This window comes from Schistocerca gregaria, chromosome 6, assembly GCF_023897955.1.
Source record: "Schistocerca gregaria isolate iqSchGreg1 chromosome 6, iqSchGreg1.2, whole genome shotgun sequence".
NCBI classification, from domain to species: Eukaryota; Metazoa; Arthropoda; class Insecta; order Orthoptera; family Acrididae; genus Schistocerca; species Schistocerca gregaria.
The window spans coordinates 389,032,304-389,049,324 of NC_064925.1; the positions used below are offsets into that span (position 1 = coordinate 389,032,304).

Below are 17,021 nucleotides of genomic sequence, written 5' to 3' on the forward strand. Positions count from 1 at the left end.
ATTTTGAACCAGCTGAAAATAAGGTTGGAGACAAAAATAGAAGCAGTAACCACAGCAAAAGAACACCCCATGCAGTCTCTACAAACCCTCCAGAGGAAAGAATTTAAGTTCCTAGAAAGGACCATTGGAAAAGATGGAGAGGAAAATATAAAAAGTGGACACTCAGTAATCTATAAATATGCACTAATTAATTGGTGGACTAATGACCACTTCATGGAGACTCAAAAAAAGCAGCAGCAAGTAAGTTCATTCTTGTCAACTTTTCATCTTTTTTTATCTTCAACAACCATATTTTAACAACAGATTATGACCATGATATGCAAATTTGATTTTATGTTTCAGGTAACAACCAGGATTTTACAACAGTGGGTTTTGGCAGCTGTATGCCAATTTCAATCTGAGGGCATCATCTTCAAAGCATCACTTCCATGGGCTAAGAAATTCAATCAATAACACAGAATTCAGCAGAGGAAGATCACGACATTTGTAAGTAACAGGGAATCTGTGAATTGGGGTAAGAAACACTGGAATCTTTATGTTTCAAGTGCAGATTAAGGACTTTATGGCCAAGTTCAATAAAAAATTGGTGATCGATACAGACCACACAGGATGCCAGTACCAGTCAACTTAAAACTCTCACTGAAAAAAAAAAAAAAAAAAAAAAAAAAAAAAAAAAAAAAAAAAAAAAAAGAATGTATGCTACAAGGCACAATATGAACACGGTAACACACTCGAACACAGCGAATATGCGATAATGGTGTTTGGTAAGTTAACACTGTACGTGTTTGTGTTTGCGAGAGGCTACAGGTATGTTTGGACCAAAAATGCAAAAAACTGTTAAGAAATTAACGACAGACTTTCCAAAAGTCATTTTAACTTGTTGAAAGTATGGGAACCTTACCACACAGCTCCACAGTTCATTTTCACTAATGTCATGCCACCTAATGTGGAAAGAGATAATTTTTCCTAATCATAGATTCAAATGAATCCTGATTTGGTCAGTTTAAAGAAGGGGCAAGGAACCAAACCACAAGGTCATCATTCCCTTGTTCCTAATTCAACGAACACTACAAGAAACAAAAGAGGACAGGAAAATAGAGATGCAAGGAACAGTCGAAACAAAGTAAAACAAGGAAGCAGAATACAGTGGCTGGCCGACCACGAAAATAAAAAGAAAAAGCCACCCAACCTGCAACACATTAAAACCTCCACCCTAAAAGCACTGGAGTAGACGACACAGAGGGACAAAGGACATGTGCTGAAACTCAAATCGAATGATAAAACCCTATCTCATGGATGAAACGTAAAACCAAATCAGGCGATGAGGCGATGTCTGCTAAAATCAATGGTAATGAGTCCAGCAACCGAAGATGAAGTCACAAGACAACCAAAGGAGGACAGAGCAGAACATGGGCCACTGTCAACCAGGCACGGCACTGACACTGAGGTGGGTCTTCACAGCACAGGAGGTAGCTGTGGGTCGCCCAGGCACTGCGAATGCAGTGCCGGCAGAGAACCACGGAGTCCTGGTGAGAGGCCCTCACCGAAGACTTCCACACAGTTGTGGTCCCCTTAATGGCTGTAATTTGTTGTGCGTACTGAGAATTTGAGATTCATCTCCCAAAGCTGAAAAACCTTACGGTGTAATAACGAACACAGTCAGTTGCAGGGAACGAAGGTCAGTTGCAGGGATACCCATCTCCAGAAGTGGTTTCCGTGTCGTATGTTTGACCAGCCTGTCAGCAAGTTCATTTCCTGGGATTCTGATGTGACCAGGGGTCCAGACGAACAACAATGAACGACTGGACTGTTCTAGGGCATAGATGGACTCCTGGATGGACGCTACCAAAGAATAACAAGGGTAGCACTGGTTGATAGTTTTCAGGCTGCTCAAGGAGTCAGTACATAATAGGAAAGACTCCCCACCTGGGCATGAACGGAGATACTGAAGTGCACGAGAAATAGCCACCATCTCTGGCGCGAATACACTGCAGTCAATGGTAAGGAATGCTGTTCAATATGGCAACCGTGAACGTAGTCAAAGCCAATGCTACCATCAGCCATCGAGCCATCTGTGTAAACCACTTCAGAGCCCCGGGACACGCCAAGAATATAGTGGAAGTGACAGCAGAGAGCCGCAGGGCCATGCGAAAGGTCCATCCCCAAACTGGGCTGCCGAAGCAGGAGATGGACAGGAAAAGGAGACTGTAATTCGGATTCTCAGGAGAACTACGAATTTGTGCTGCATAACTGGCAAGCAGTTGTGCACATCTGATATGTAAAGGAGAGACCCCAGCCTCCACCAGTATGCTGATCACCAGACTACTACTAATAGCTCCTGTCGCTATTCAAACCCCACAGTGGTGCACAGTGTTGAGTAAACAACACTGATGGCACTGACGAACCATAAACCACACATCCATAATCAATTTGGGACTGGATAAGGGCTCTGTACAGCCGTAGCAGCATAGAGCTATCTGCACCCCAATTGATGTTGCTCAGGCAACAGAACATTGAGGCGCTGCCAGCACTTCCACTTAAGCTGACAAAGATGAGGAAGCGAAGTCAATTGAGTAGCAAAAACCAGTCCTAAGAATATATATGTCCCCACTACAGTGAGTGGATCATCATGAAGGTAAAGTTCTGGGTTTGGATAAATGATACGACACCAACAAAAGTGCACGACACGACTTTGTGGCTGAAAACTGGAAGCCATGGTCTAGAACCCTTGACTGCACCTTGTGGATGGCTCCCTGTAGGCAACACTCAGCAACACCAGTACTGGAGCAGCAGTACAAAAATGCAGCAGTCGTCTGCACACAGATAAGGTGAGGGGAGGGCGATACAGCTGCTGCCAGATCGTTAATGGCCACTAAAAATAGACACACTCAATACAGAGCCCTGCGGGACTCCATTCTCCTGGACATGGCTGGAACCACGGAAGGCACCAACTTGGACATGAAAAGTACGGAGCGACAGGAAATTTTGGATAAAAATAGGGAGCGGGCCCCAGAGACCCCACTTGCACAATGTGGCAAGGATTTGATGTCACCAGGTTGTGCCATATGCTTTACGTAAGTAAAAAAGACGGCAACCAGGTGTTTGCTGTCTGGAAAAGGCTGTTCGGATGGCAGACACAAGGGACAAGATTAACAGTGGTAGAACGACCCTGACGAAAACATTCCTGACATGGAGCCAGTAGGCCACGTGACTCGAAGACCCGACCCAACCCAACCACTGACATACCATATGTTCCAGCAGCTTACAAAGAACGTTGTTGAGACTGATAGGCCAATAGCTTTCCACATCAAGCAGGTTTTTGCCGGGTTTGATCACCGGAACAATGGTGCTTTCCCACCATTGTATTGGAAAGACATCACACCAGGTCCAGTTGTAGATGACGAAAAGATGTCGCTTGTTAGATGAGACATGTTTAATCATCTGGCTGTGGATCTGATCAGGCCTAGGAGCTGTGTCAGGGCAATGCACAAGGGCATTAAGGAGCTCCCACTCTGTAAATGGGGCATTATAGGATTCACTGTGGCATGTAGTTAATGACAGAATGTTCCCTTCCTGCCACCATTTGAGAGTGCAAAAGGCTGGGGTGTAGTTATCCGATGCAGAGGCTCAACCAAAGTGCTCAGAAAAGTGCTCGGCAATCTCGTTTGCATCGGTAGATAACAAGCCATTTATGGTAATACTGGGAACACCTGTTGAGGTCTAGTACCTGAGAAGACGTTTTACCTTTGCCCAGACTTGGCAGAGAGACGTCTCGACCATTAGGTGCCATATGTCACCTTCCCAACTCTCCTGCTTCCATCGTTTGATAAGGTAGCAAACACGGGCACAGAGCTGTTTAAAGGCTGCGAGGTGCTCCAGGTAAGGGTGCCACTTATGCTGCTGTAGATTCACCGACGCTCCTTAATTGCTTCAGCGACTTCTGGCGACCACCAAGGGACTGCCTTACGCCTCTGGCAACCTAAAGAGCAAGGGATTGTGTTTTCTGATGCAGAAACAATTGTTGTAGTCACCTGCTCAACCATCACTATGTTCCCACGCGGGGGAGATTCGGTGGTGACAGCAGAGGTGAAAGTTCCCCAGTCCGCCTGTTCAAACCCCATCTGGGCAGGTGTCCGTGTGCCTGATGCTGGGCCAGTGACAGGAAGATGGGGAAGTGGTCAATACCACACAGGTCGTCTTGTGCTCTCCAGTGTACAGATGGGAGAAATCCTGGGCTGCAAATTGATAAATCAATGACCGAGTAACTACCATGAGCCACACTGAAATGTATGGAGGCCCCAGTATTTAAGAGGCAGAGGTCAAACTAAGAAACTAAGACAGTGAAGTTTCGACATCTCTGCCTCTGACACTATGCACAGTGTCACCCCACAAGGGGTTATGGGCATTAAAATCTTCCAAAAGTAGGAAAGGTTTAGGGAGTTGATCAATCAGTGCAGCCAATGCGTTTTGGTGTACTGCACCATCTGGGGGAACATATACATTGCAGACAGTTATTTCCTGCGGCATCATTCTGACAGCTACTGCTTCAAGAGGGGTTTGAAGGGGCACAGTTCACTACAGACTGAGTTTAGCACATAAACGAAAACTCCACCTGATACACTATTATAGTCACTACATCCCTTATAGCCGCGGAGGGCAGAATTCTGCATTGCCAGGAACCAGGTTCCCTGGAGGGCAATTCAGATTTACTGCTTAACAGTTGCCGTAGCTCAGCCAGGTGGTGTAAAAAGCCGCCGCAATTCCTCTGGGATGGCATGGAACATTTAATGAGGTAGTTTACACCTCAGAGTTACCTACTGCCACTGACTTATTGCCTAAACAGTCTCTATATATTGTGTCCGAGGATCTGGTGAGATCTAGGTAATCGGCAGACGCTGAAATCTCCACCCCATCCTCAGACGCAGAGCATTTAGGTAGCGGTGGTATGTGTGCCACAGCAATTTCCTTGGTCTTGGGGGTTTTCTTGTTGGATTTGTCTCGCTGCTCCTTTGGTTTCCCTGGCTGGGAGGACTTCACTGGCTCAAGTCTCCTGGACTGTAGATGAGCATGAAGCCCTGCAACCAGCTGCTTTTGGGCTCTTCAGCCACAGGTTGGTCATCTTTCCCACTAGCAGAAACCTGGGAAGGGAGTGGCCCAGGGGACCCCTTCTTAGTGAGAGAAACTGAAGAAGACTTACGCTTCTCCGGCTTAGAAGATGGGACAGACATCCCCAAGGGTTGGGGGGGGTGCTCAAAAAAGTAGGTGGTGCAGGATCAACAGGGAGGGAAATGCCTGCCACCATCAAGGGGGCAGGTGTAGTGTAGTCTTCCGGCTCTGAGAGGTGACTGGAGTTTGCGGAGCTGATGATGCCAGAACTGTTGTAGCGGTGGCTAAGACGATGTCATACGCACAGGACACAAGCATTCAAATTTTCTCTTAGCCTCAGTGTACGTCAGTTGATCCAGGGTCTTTTACTCTGTGATTTTACTTTCTTTCTGGAGAATCCTGCAGTCTGGCGAGCATGGCAAATGGTGCTCTCCACAGTTGACACAGATGGTAGGCCGGGCACACGGAGAATTGGCATGTGATGGGTGTCCCCGACCTCGACATGTGACACTAGAAGTACAGTGGGAAGACATATAGCCCAACTACCAGCACTTAAAGCACTGCATCAGGGGACAGATATAGGATTTTACATCACAGCGGTAGGCCTTCACCTTGACGTCCTCGGGCAACGTATCACCCTTAAAGGTTAAGATGAAGGCCTGATTATCCCTCAGACTCCAGTGGGCACGCCGGACGAGATGTAAACCTCTCCACTCTAAATTGGCGTGCAGCTCATCGTCAGACAACAAAAGAAGGTTCCTGTGTAATATGATACCCTGGACCATATTTAAGTTCTTATGGGGCATGATTGTTACAGAAACGTTCCCCAGCTTGTCACAAGAAAGTAATGCCCATGACTGGGCAGAGGATGCTGTTTTGACCAAGACTGACCCAGATCTCCTTTTGGACAAGCCCCAAACTTGTCCTCTAAATACTCAACAAAAAACTGAGGCTTCATTGTCATGAAAGATTCCCATCAGCTCTCATACATATAAGGTACTGGGGCAAATAAGATCTGCTGCCATCCTAGCCTGACGTTCCTCCCATAGTGTGGCCAGGGTGGAACGATTTGGGTTCGTACTTCTGTGTGTTTAATTGAGATTGTGAACACAGAGACTGCTGGTGTTTCACCACCAGCAAGAGATGATGGACTACGCTTTATCGTGTGTCATCTGCTCTAAAGCCACCCACTCTGACCAGGGGCCTCCCCACAGGTGCCACCCAGCGGCATCAAAGGCCACCTGGCAGGATGGCCATACTGGGAGTCCCGATGCCCCAGGTGAATCCACCTCTACCCCTTAGCATACATGGGGAGTTAACAGCACAAGCATCAGCAGAGTAATTCCTGTGTGGTCAGGGGGCTACAACCAACAGGGTACATGGTAACCCCAGCACAACAGACTGGCTACAGTACTGGATATCAGGTACAAAGTAGTCCAGAATCCTGATTTATATTATGGTGACACCTTTATCAATGTTCCCAGAATGAGATTTTCACTCTGCACCGGAGTGTGCGCTGATATGAGACTTCCTGGCAGATTAAAACTGTGTGCCAGACAGAGACTAACTTGGGGCCTTTGCCTTTTGTGAGCAAGTGCTCTACCATCTGAGCTGCCCAAGCCGAACTCACACCCTGTCCTCACAGCTTTACTTCTGCCAATACCTCAGTTTCTACCTCTCAAACTTAACAGAAGCTCTCCTGCCAACCTTACAAAACTAGCACTCCTGAAAGAAAGTATATTGCGCAGACATGGCTTAGCCACAGCCCGAGTTTGAGTCTCAGTCCAGCACACAGTTTTAATCTGCCAGGAAGTCTCACCTTTATCAATGGTCTTCCCACTTGCACAGTTAAAGTCAACCTTACACCATTTATTTATTTACTTTGCCAAGTAAAAAACTTTGTCACGCACTTTCAGAACTGTTCATTTCTGATTGACAATGAACGAAAAACTGCTTTTCATATATATATATATATATATATATATATATATATATATATATATATATATATATATATATATATATATATATATATATATATATATATGGTATTAGGATCCATTCCACTGAACACCAACTGTAAGCACCTATATTTGCGAAAATGTTGCACTAGCACATGGTTTGCGTCCAAACTATCTGAAGAAAATTCCCAGTACATGCAGCAAAACTGCATTTGATGTTATAAATGCAGTTTCAATTTATGTTTTCCATATCTGTATCACATACCATTCTGCTATGTGTGATGTCTAGAGCACATCCAATGAGTGTACATTACTCTTTGTCTAGTATATTGTGATTTACTACATCACTGGTTGTGAATAATGTCATTTGCATCACTTTTTATCATGGTTTGACTTTATCTTTCCAAGCCTGATCCATGTCCTTGGAAATTTAATTAGAAATAGCCAAAATATGAAATTTACTACTACTTCATGAAAACACATGATTTCTTTTCATTATATTACCTATCAAATCTCATAATGGACCAGTGATTAAAAAGTAAGTGTTAACGAGTTTCGAACAGTCACCTCATCCATAAAACACTTTCAAATTGCAAACACTAACCGCTTGAGCCCAATGATTTCTTACCTTCACACAGATACATCAGTTACCTAATAGACGTGTGAAACTTATCTTGCAATTTTCTCGGAGTAGTGCACCTTACTACCTTATGTTTTAATGGCCTACTAAAGGTGTGCAAATTTGAAGTAATATGTGGTCCCAATGTTATAGCCTTCACTTTTAAGTAATAGAGCCTAGTATGTGACTGAGTATTCGTCAGACAAGAGTTTTGCCAGAAGTGATAGGACCACTTTTGTATATTATCCTTGATAAGAGTAATTTATAGACAAATGTACAATAGGACCACTCTCTTTCTCTTATGTACACAAATGATCTGATAGATAGGGTGAGCAGCAATCTACAACAATTTGCTCATGATGCCTTAGTGCATGGGAAAGTAAACATTATGTGACTGTAGAAGAATACAGAAATGTTTGGACAGAATTTCTATTTTGGTATTATGAATGGTGGTGTGCTCTTATCAAACCAACTAAATATCTAGGCTTACCTTTGGAACAAGCATATAAGGTACATAGTTGGGAAGGCAAATGTTCAACTTTGGTTTATTGACAATTCTAAGAAAGTGTGGTTTACCTATAAAGGAGACGAACATTAGTACACTCCATTATTTAGTACTGCTCAAGTGAGAGAAACATTGAAGTGATTCTGAGGCGTGTTGTAATCTGTTACCAGTAGGTTCAATCAACATTAAATTATTAGTGATATGCTTCAGATTCAAATTGGTAACTGCTTGAGGCGAGACAACATTCTGCCATTTGCAGCTGATGCCACTACAATTTTATTGGCTCAAAGTTACATTTCACACACAGAAAGCAATGAAAGTAAGATCAATTAAGGCTCATATGGAGGCAAGCACAGTCCTTTTCTGCTCACTCCATATACAAGTGGGACAAGGAAATGGAATAACTAGTAATGGTACAAGGTACACACCATCACGTACCATATAGTGGCTTGTGAAGTATTTAAGTGGATTTAAATGACCAATGGTAAAATAGTTGTCATGAAATTACCTAGAAACAAAGATTACAACACTAAATTATCAGCATACCCTCCAAACTATTTGTGACCATATGTGTAATACTGTGCTCTACCCCTTGCTACCATATTTGTCCATGCTACACATTCTGACAAACACACCCCATTAGTATAATTACTAAGATGCTCATTATTAACAAAAAACTTATGATACAGAAAAAATGAAAAATTATAGCTTCTTTCATTAACACTAACCTCTTTGTACCAGGATCCTTCATGACTACAACGTCAACAATTTCACCCCATTGTTCAAAATGCTTCTTCAGGGACTCGTCTGTTGTTCGGTAGTCCAGACCACCAATGAACAGCTTCCTGACATGTTCTGGTTCTGGCCTGTCCCCCTAAAAGCAGAAAAGCATTTATACTAAAACTTCGTAACAATATAATCATGTTTTCAATTCAACAATACCTGTAAAAGCAGCACACAGGGATTTCAAAGCTAAAAATAAAGAAAAATCAAGTCTGGGATTACTTTTTTGTGCAAAATACATCACTAAGATCATATTTTTAAGATGAAGCAGATAACCAAAAGTAAACATTTTCTATACAGTGGGTAAACTTGTGGATGTTTTCATATAGCACTCAAGGATTAGTTCCTACCTGTGCACCTTGAAGAAGTTAGTCTTTGAAAAGAATGACCACATTAGCAGTAGTTGCATAGCAACATATGAAATTAGCAGCAAGGTAGTAGGTCTCAAGGTGGTAGTTGATACTTTTGATAGTGACCATTCATTTGATTTACAAAATCTTGTCACACACTGAAGAATGCAGCACTGGGAATGTAACAGAATTCACAACATGGTTGCTTTATGAAGAGCACACAGCAAATGACTAAGTGACCAGCATGTACATGAGGAACGACTACCCTGAGTATTTCAAAGGGTCTGAATCATGGGGGCATCTGGCTGCAAGTACGAATAGTACACAGTTCATTTAGTAATATCACACTACTACCAAGCAGGTAGTTGACCTGTGAGGAGCAGACAAGGTTTTTTTTTCCTTCTTCAAGATTAGACAACTCTCCATCCAACTCACAGATGAAGGAAGCCCATAAGTATCTGTGAAAGATCCAAAGAACAGTCTCCCCCCCCCCCCCCCACCTCTCTCGTGAGAGTATTAAAATTCAAGCAGTTAACTGCTGAAGCATTGGTAGTGGAGCACTCCTAAAAGCAGTTAATCTCCCACAATGTGAAATCTGATAAACTGAAGAAAATAGTAGTGGCATTTTTGGGAAACATTTAAGGGTATCTAAAGGATAGATTAGTGGGTAATGAAGATAGTTTGTCTCAGACACAGTGTTTGATGCTATTGAATTTTGCACATGTTAAATTTCAGGAAGAAACATTCTCAAAAAAAAAAAAAAAAAAAAAAAAAAAAAAAAAAAAAAAAAAAAAAAAAACACCTGCCCCAGGTACATGCTTCCAAACATGACATTGTGAACAATTTGAAGATGCAAATTTCAGTTTTTTTTAAAAAAAAAAAGTGTTGTATCTCAGTAATAGTTCCAGATATTTTGTTACAAGTTTTTTTTTATTTGAAAGATAATTGCTTTACAACTACAATGGTATCCCCTGTTTGGACATATCTGTCAAAGTTATTTTACTGATGCCTTTTGAGTTTTTTATAATTCACAGAAAAAATGTTTTTCAAAAATGCCAATCCAGAAAAGTCAGATTTCGCTGGTGATTAGTATCATGTAGTACTACATTCTCTGTAAAGGAGAGCTTCCACTTTTAAGCTGAACATGTTTTATTTTAAAACATTTTCTTAACTTTAAAGGGTAATGTATATCTTCACTGAAGTTGTTTTCTTACTAATTTCTTTGTTACAATGTATACTTCTATTGTTTTTGTTGCAGTTATTTCTTTTCACTTCCATTGTTGCAAATATTTCTTACATTTTATTGTAGTTTCTCATGGTAGCCGTGTGTTAGCCACATATGGCCCATGCGGAGCTGGCAGAGAATCAGAGTCCCTGCGAGAGGCCAGCATGGAGGTCTTCCGCACATTCTTAGTCTCCTTAATGACATGCAGCTTGTTGTACACATTGGGATTATGCCATTCTATCTCCCAAAGCTGAAACACCTTGTTCCTTAATAATGACCACAGGTCAGTTACAGGAATGACGATCTCCAAAAGCAGTTTCCGTGTAGCCTATTTGGCCAGCCAGTCGGCAAGTTCATTTATTGCGATTCCAATGTGGCCTGGGGTCCACACAAACACCACAGAACTACCGGACCATTCCAGGGCATAGATGGACTCCTGGATGGTCACTTCCAAAGGATGGTGGGGGTAGCACTGGTCGATAGCTTGTACCGGCCTAGGTGTACGCCATGGAGGTGTATGTGAATGGACTAAGTACAGGTGGTAAAGGCAAGGGCTCCGCTTCAGACAGAAGAGATCAGGTGCAAACTGCAATTGTAAGCCCCGAACTGGGCCTCCGATGCGGGAGATTAACTGCTGTGGACGGGGAGAGAAGGTGGTAATTTGGATGGGGAAGAACTACAAATGCGCGCAACTTAACTGGCGAGCAGTTGTGCATGCCTAAATTTCAATAGATGGATTCCGACCCCCACCAGGATGCTGGTCACTGGACTTGTCCTAAAAGCTCCCGTTGCCAGTCTAACACCACAGTGGTGCAAGGGGTCAAGTAAACGCAACACTGAGGGTGCTGCCGAACCATAAACCAGACTCCCAAAGTCAAGGCAGGATTGAACAAGGGCTCTGTAGAGCATCGGCAGCGTAGAGCAATCTGCACCCCAGATGGTGCAGGCAGCGGAGGGAACTGCGGTGCTGCCAGCACTTCCACTTCAGGTGACATCCTAAGAACTGATACGTCTCCACTACAGTGAGTGGGATCATCATTAAGGTACAGTTCTGGTTCTGGATGAACGGGACGACGACAGACGTGCATGACACACGACTTCGCGGCTAAAAACAAAGCCGTGGGCTAGAGCCCATGACTGCACCATGTGGATGGCTCCCTGTAGGCGCCGCTCAGCAACTATAGTACTGGAGGAGCAGTAAAAAATGCAGAAGTCTGCATACAGAAAAGGTGAGGCAGATGGGCCGACAGCTGCTGCTAGACCATTAATGGCCACTAAAAATAGACAAACACTCAATACAGAGCACTGCAGGACCCCATTCTCCTGGATATGGGGGGGCGGGGCGGGAGGACTATGGGAGGCACTAACATGGACACAGAAAGTATGGAGCAATAGGAAATTTTGGATAAAAAAAAAAAAAAAAAAAGGGAATTGGCCCTCGAGACCCCACTCACATCATGTGGCAAGGATATGTCACCAGGTGGCGTCATATGCTTTTTCCAAATCAAGAAAGACGGCAAACAGGCAATGGCGCCTGGAAAAGGCTGTTCAGATGACAGACTATATGGAAACTAGATTATCAGTGGTAGAGCATCCCCAACGGAAACTGCCCTTGCATGGAGCCAGTAGGCCACGTGACTGCAGAAACCAACACGACTGCCGACTTACCACACATTCTAACAGCTTACAAAGAATGTTGGCGAGGCTGATAGGCCAATAGTTATACAAATCAAACAGGTTTTTACCAGGTTTAAGGACTAGAGTGATGGTGCTCTCCACCATTGCAATGGAAAGATCTGGATGAAGATGACGAGGAGATGTCACTTTTAGTCGGATAAGATAGAAGACCTGAGGCGAAACAAGGCCCCCGGAGTAGACAACATTCCATTAGAACTACTGATGGCCTTGGGAGAGCCAGTCATGACAAAACTCTACCAGCTGGTGAGCAAGATGTATGAGACAGGCGAAATACCCTCAGACTTCAAGAAGAATATAATAATTCCAATCCCAAAGAAAGCAGGTGCTGACAGATGTGAAAATTACCGAACTATCAGTTTAATAAGCCACGGCTGCAAAATACTAACGCGAATTCTTCACAGACGAATGGAAAAACTGGTAGATGCAGACCTCGGGGAGGATCAGTTTGGATTCCGTCGAAATGTTGGAACACGTGAGGCAATACTGACCTTACGACTTATCTTAGAAGAAAGATTAAGAAAAGGCAAACCTACATTTCTAGCATTTGTAGACTTAGAGAAAGCTTTTGACAATGTTGACTGGAATACTCTTTTTCAAATTCTAAAGGTGGCAGGGGTAAAATACAGGGAGCGAAAGGCTATTTATAATTTGCACAGAAACCAGATGGCAGTAATAAGAGTCGAGGGGCATGAAAGGGAAGCAGTGGTTGGGAAAGGAGTGAGACAGGGTTGTAGCCTCTCCCCGATGTTATTCAATCTGTATATTGAGCAAGCAGTAAAGGAAACAAAAGAAAAATTTGGAGTAGGTATTAAAATTCATGGAGCCGAAGTAAAAACTTTGAGGTTCGCCGATGACATTGTAATTCTGTCAGAGACGGCAAAGGACTTAGAAGAGCAGTTGAACAGAATGGACAGTGTCTTGAAAGGAGGATATAAGATGAACATTAACAAAAGCAAAATGAGGATAATGGAATGTAGTCAAATTAAATCGGGTGATGCTGAGGGAATTAGATTAGGAAATGAGACACTTAAAGTAGTAAAGGAGTTTTGCTATTTAGGAAGTAAAATAACTGATGATGGTCGAAGTAGAGAGGATATAAAATGTAGACTGGCAATGGCAAGGAAAGCGTTTCTGAAGAAGAGAAATTTGTTAACATCAAATATAGATTTAAGTGTCAGGAAGTCGTTTCTGAAAATATTTGTTTGGAGTGTAGCCATGTATGGAAGTGAAACATGGACGATAACTAGTTCGGACAAGAAGAGAATAGAAGCTTTCGAAATGTGGTGCTACAGAAGAATACTGAAGATAAGGTGGATAGATCACGTAGCTAATGAGGAGTTATTGAATAGGATTGGGGAGAAGAGAAGTTTGTGGCACAACTTGACTAGAAGAAGGGATCGGTTGGTAGGACATGTTTTGAGGCATCAAGGGATCACAATTTCAGCATTGGAGGGCAGTGTGGAGGGTAAAAATCGTAGAGGGAGACCGAGAGATGAGTACACTAAGCAGATTCAGAAGGATGTAGGTTGCAGTAGGTACTGGGAGATGAAGCAGCTTGCACAGGATAGAGTAGCATGGAGAGCTGCATCAAACCAGTCTCAGGACTGAAGACAACAACAACAACAACAACAAGATGGGTTTGATCATCTGACTGAATCCAGTCTGGCCCAGGAACTGTGTTGTGGCAATGTGAAAGGATGCTGAGGAGCTCCCACTTTGTAAATGGAGCATTATAGGGTTTACTGTGACGTTCAGTATACAAAAGGGCTTTCCTTTCCATCCATTGTCTGAGGGTGCGAAATGCTGGGAGATAATATTCTGGTGCTGAGGCTTGAGCATAGAGCTAAGCAAAGTGCTTGGCAAAAGCATCTGCGTCAGTAGATAACATACCATTGATGTTAATACCAGTAACTCCTGTCAGGGTCTGATAACCACAAACACATCTGATCTTCATCCAGACTTTAGAAGGTCATGTATGGCGCCCAATGTTCGACACATAGCTCCCCCAACACACTCATATTATAATAAGCTGGCAAACATAAGCACAAAACCATTTCAAAGCTATTAGGTGGTCTAGGGTAGGATGCCTCTGATGTCACTGTAGAGCTTTAAGTTCTTTAACGGCCTCAGCAATTTCCAGTGACCACCAAGGTACTGACTTTCGCCAGGGGCATGCTAAAGAACAAAGGATCAAGTTTTCCACCACAGAAACTGTGTTTTCTTACAAATTTGTTTTTGGAGGGGGGTCCACATTAAGTAGAACAATTTTTTTGTTTTTTGCTTTACCCAGACATGTTTCACTGAGGTTTTGCATTTTTTATATGACAACTATTCACAAAATTAGACATTTTTGTTAGTTGGTGAGCTTAATATTTAAGTGGTATATTTTTTATGCAAAATAACTGGATACACCTTTTACAGTAATACTGTACTGAAATTATAGTTACCAAAACTTTCCCCCACCAGTTGTTTCATTAGGAAGTGAGGTCTAAATTTGTTTACTACTGATTCAATTTTCAAGTGATACTAAAATTTAATTCTAAGTTAACAAAGCGGACAACTTCACACAAGTTTAACCTCTGACAATTCTTCCTCCCACCAGTGAGTTTTCGACTACAGTTTTTACAAGTTTCAATAATGCAACATTTATTGATGTTTCATCATGTAGAAAATTGGATCCCATTTTGTTTTTCTAGGCTTCACTACAGGTCAGTTTGTTACCACATAGTCTCAGCTTTAACATCCCTTAAAACAGAGCCAACTAGGAAGTGTCACCTTTGAACCTTACTTAAGACCTCAGGTTGCACTATTGCTCAGTCTGTCCACTACCACACTAACTGAAAACTTGTTTAGTGTGAATCCAATGTTTGCAAAAGAAAATAAGTATTGTAATTCACACCACTCTTATATAATGGTGAGCAACGTGATGTCCATTTGCTGCACTACTAATGACAAAGTTTTAAAGTTGGTAACAGTTGAGTTAACTTCAAACATCCAGAGTTAAAGATAAGGTAAAAACTTTCTCTATGATTACCATCAATCTTTATTTCTATTTATACTATTCATCATATTAGTCTGACTGTTCAAAAACTTACTGCAACTGTCCCACTTGACAATTAACCCCCCCCCCCCCCCACACCACCTCAGCAGCTGCATTTCTCAAGTAAAGAGCTAAAATTTTACGAATTATTCATTCAGTGTACAGCAACAGCAGCGTGCTTGCTCTCTTCATAAAATACCTTCCCTCCATACATTCCATAATAACACTAAACATTCAGCCACTTCACAATATTCAGGAACTACGCTCAGGCAGTAGTAAACACCCAGATGGCTGCAAGAGTAGGGCACCGACAACAAGCCTACATCTAATTTGTTTATATTTTGACCTCCCAGACGCCAGTACATTTGTTCAATTTTCAACCTTTAAGTAGGATAAACTTATCAATAATACACACTTTCCCATGGCTGCTGTAAGCAGCCATGAGGATACTCCTCCAGTACTATTTAATAGCACAGACCGAAATTGTCCTTATCCTGCCCATCTACTATCATCGCGTATTACATGCACGTAACAAATCTGACTTATAAACCAAGTCCTAACAAACGCGGAAGTCAATTTGTTCGTTTCTTGGCGACGAATATGATTTAATGTAACTTACGAAGTTTGTTCCGAAGAAGCATCTAGAGATAAGAAACAAATGAAGGAATTACATCGTCATCAGCCTACAGGGAAAAATAGGCAACAAATCTAATCCATAAAAATCACTCCGTGCTGAGATTACTATATATTTTTTCTGTTTTTCAGCATGGTAATATTTCTGTCGACTGAGGTGCAAATATTTTGAATTTTATTCACATGTTGTCGAATCGAGTCGGTATTTGCACGTTTCATTTCTAGATTTTATGAGATTTAATAATGAAAACCTCACGTTCGCAGCACTCTTTTAATTATATGAAGGTTTTTACACAAATATTTCCAACCGGCATAGAAGGATTCTCTATGCCAATATTCCAAAGTACCTCCATAATGATTTAAGGAATGTTCCCGCTCCACTTACATGTAATGTTTTTACAGAAAAATTACGAAAAGAACACCGCGCAGAATTAATCAGAAACTTAGCAAATGTTCTGGCTCACCTCCGGTTCCGACTTGACCATTTTCTCCTCACACCTTCAGCAATATCGCCTTCCAAACTAAAACACGCTTGAATTCCACTATGCCAGCGTCCACGTCCAGCGAAGAAAAGAAAATGAACTCCAAACTCACTGTAGCCAACTGTTTCGTGAGTACTTTATGCCAAAAGCTAGTCCTACGAAAAAACACTGTTATTCACCAGTACGTAAAAAGATGAACTCTTGTAAAAATTAACCATGACTAAGTAAGAATTTTAAGTTATCACATTAGGAAAAAATGTTCAATGGAATGTATGCAAAATACCCTTGCAAAATGGAGTTAGCAATACGGAGTTTAGTATCATCTTTGGATAGGCTTTGCCACATTCTTATCAGGCGATTACGTTAGTAAAATGGCGGTCCCTGATAAGCAAAAAACACAGGGTCTCGCAACGAAAAGTTGTACTAGTATCAGAAGCAGCATGGGCCAGTTCTCAGCAATGAGATCACAATGTAAAGCTATATAAATTTTGATTACGAGAACAAAAATTTACATTACAGTACCGTAATTCACAAACTTTTTGAGCTCATACTCTGTAAAATGAACTTGAAGCTTCACTCTCCAAATATTAAGCACATTTCTCGTTAATACTAGCCTTTA

General features: G+C 42.2%; 1 protein-coding gene across 2 annotated transcripts in view; it reads right to left on the bottom strand.

The window, feature by feature from the left end:
* The window catches only part of LOC126278327 (heterogeneous nuclear ribonucleoprotein A1, A2/B1 homolog), a 40,784-nt gene extending 24,117 nt beyond the window's left edge, over positions 1-16,667 (bottom strand). Inside the window, exons 1-2 of one of the 2 annotated variants that reach the window (XM_049978347.1) lie at positions 16,385-16,667; positions 8,920-9,065 (exon numbers count right to left, since the gene is read on the bottom strand). In XM_049978347.1, the coding sequence (XP_049834304.1) occupies positions 8,920-9,065; positions 16,385-16,405 (167 nt within the window). In that variant the 5' untranslated portion in view covers positions 16,406-16,667. The remainder of the gene's footprint in view (positions 1-8,919; positions 9,066-16,384) is intronic. The other variant, XM_049978348.1, reaches the window with a different exon arrangement.
* Between the last annotated feature and the right edge of the window lie 354 nt (positions 16,668-17,021).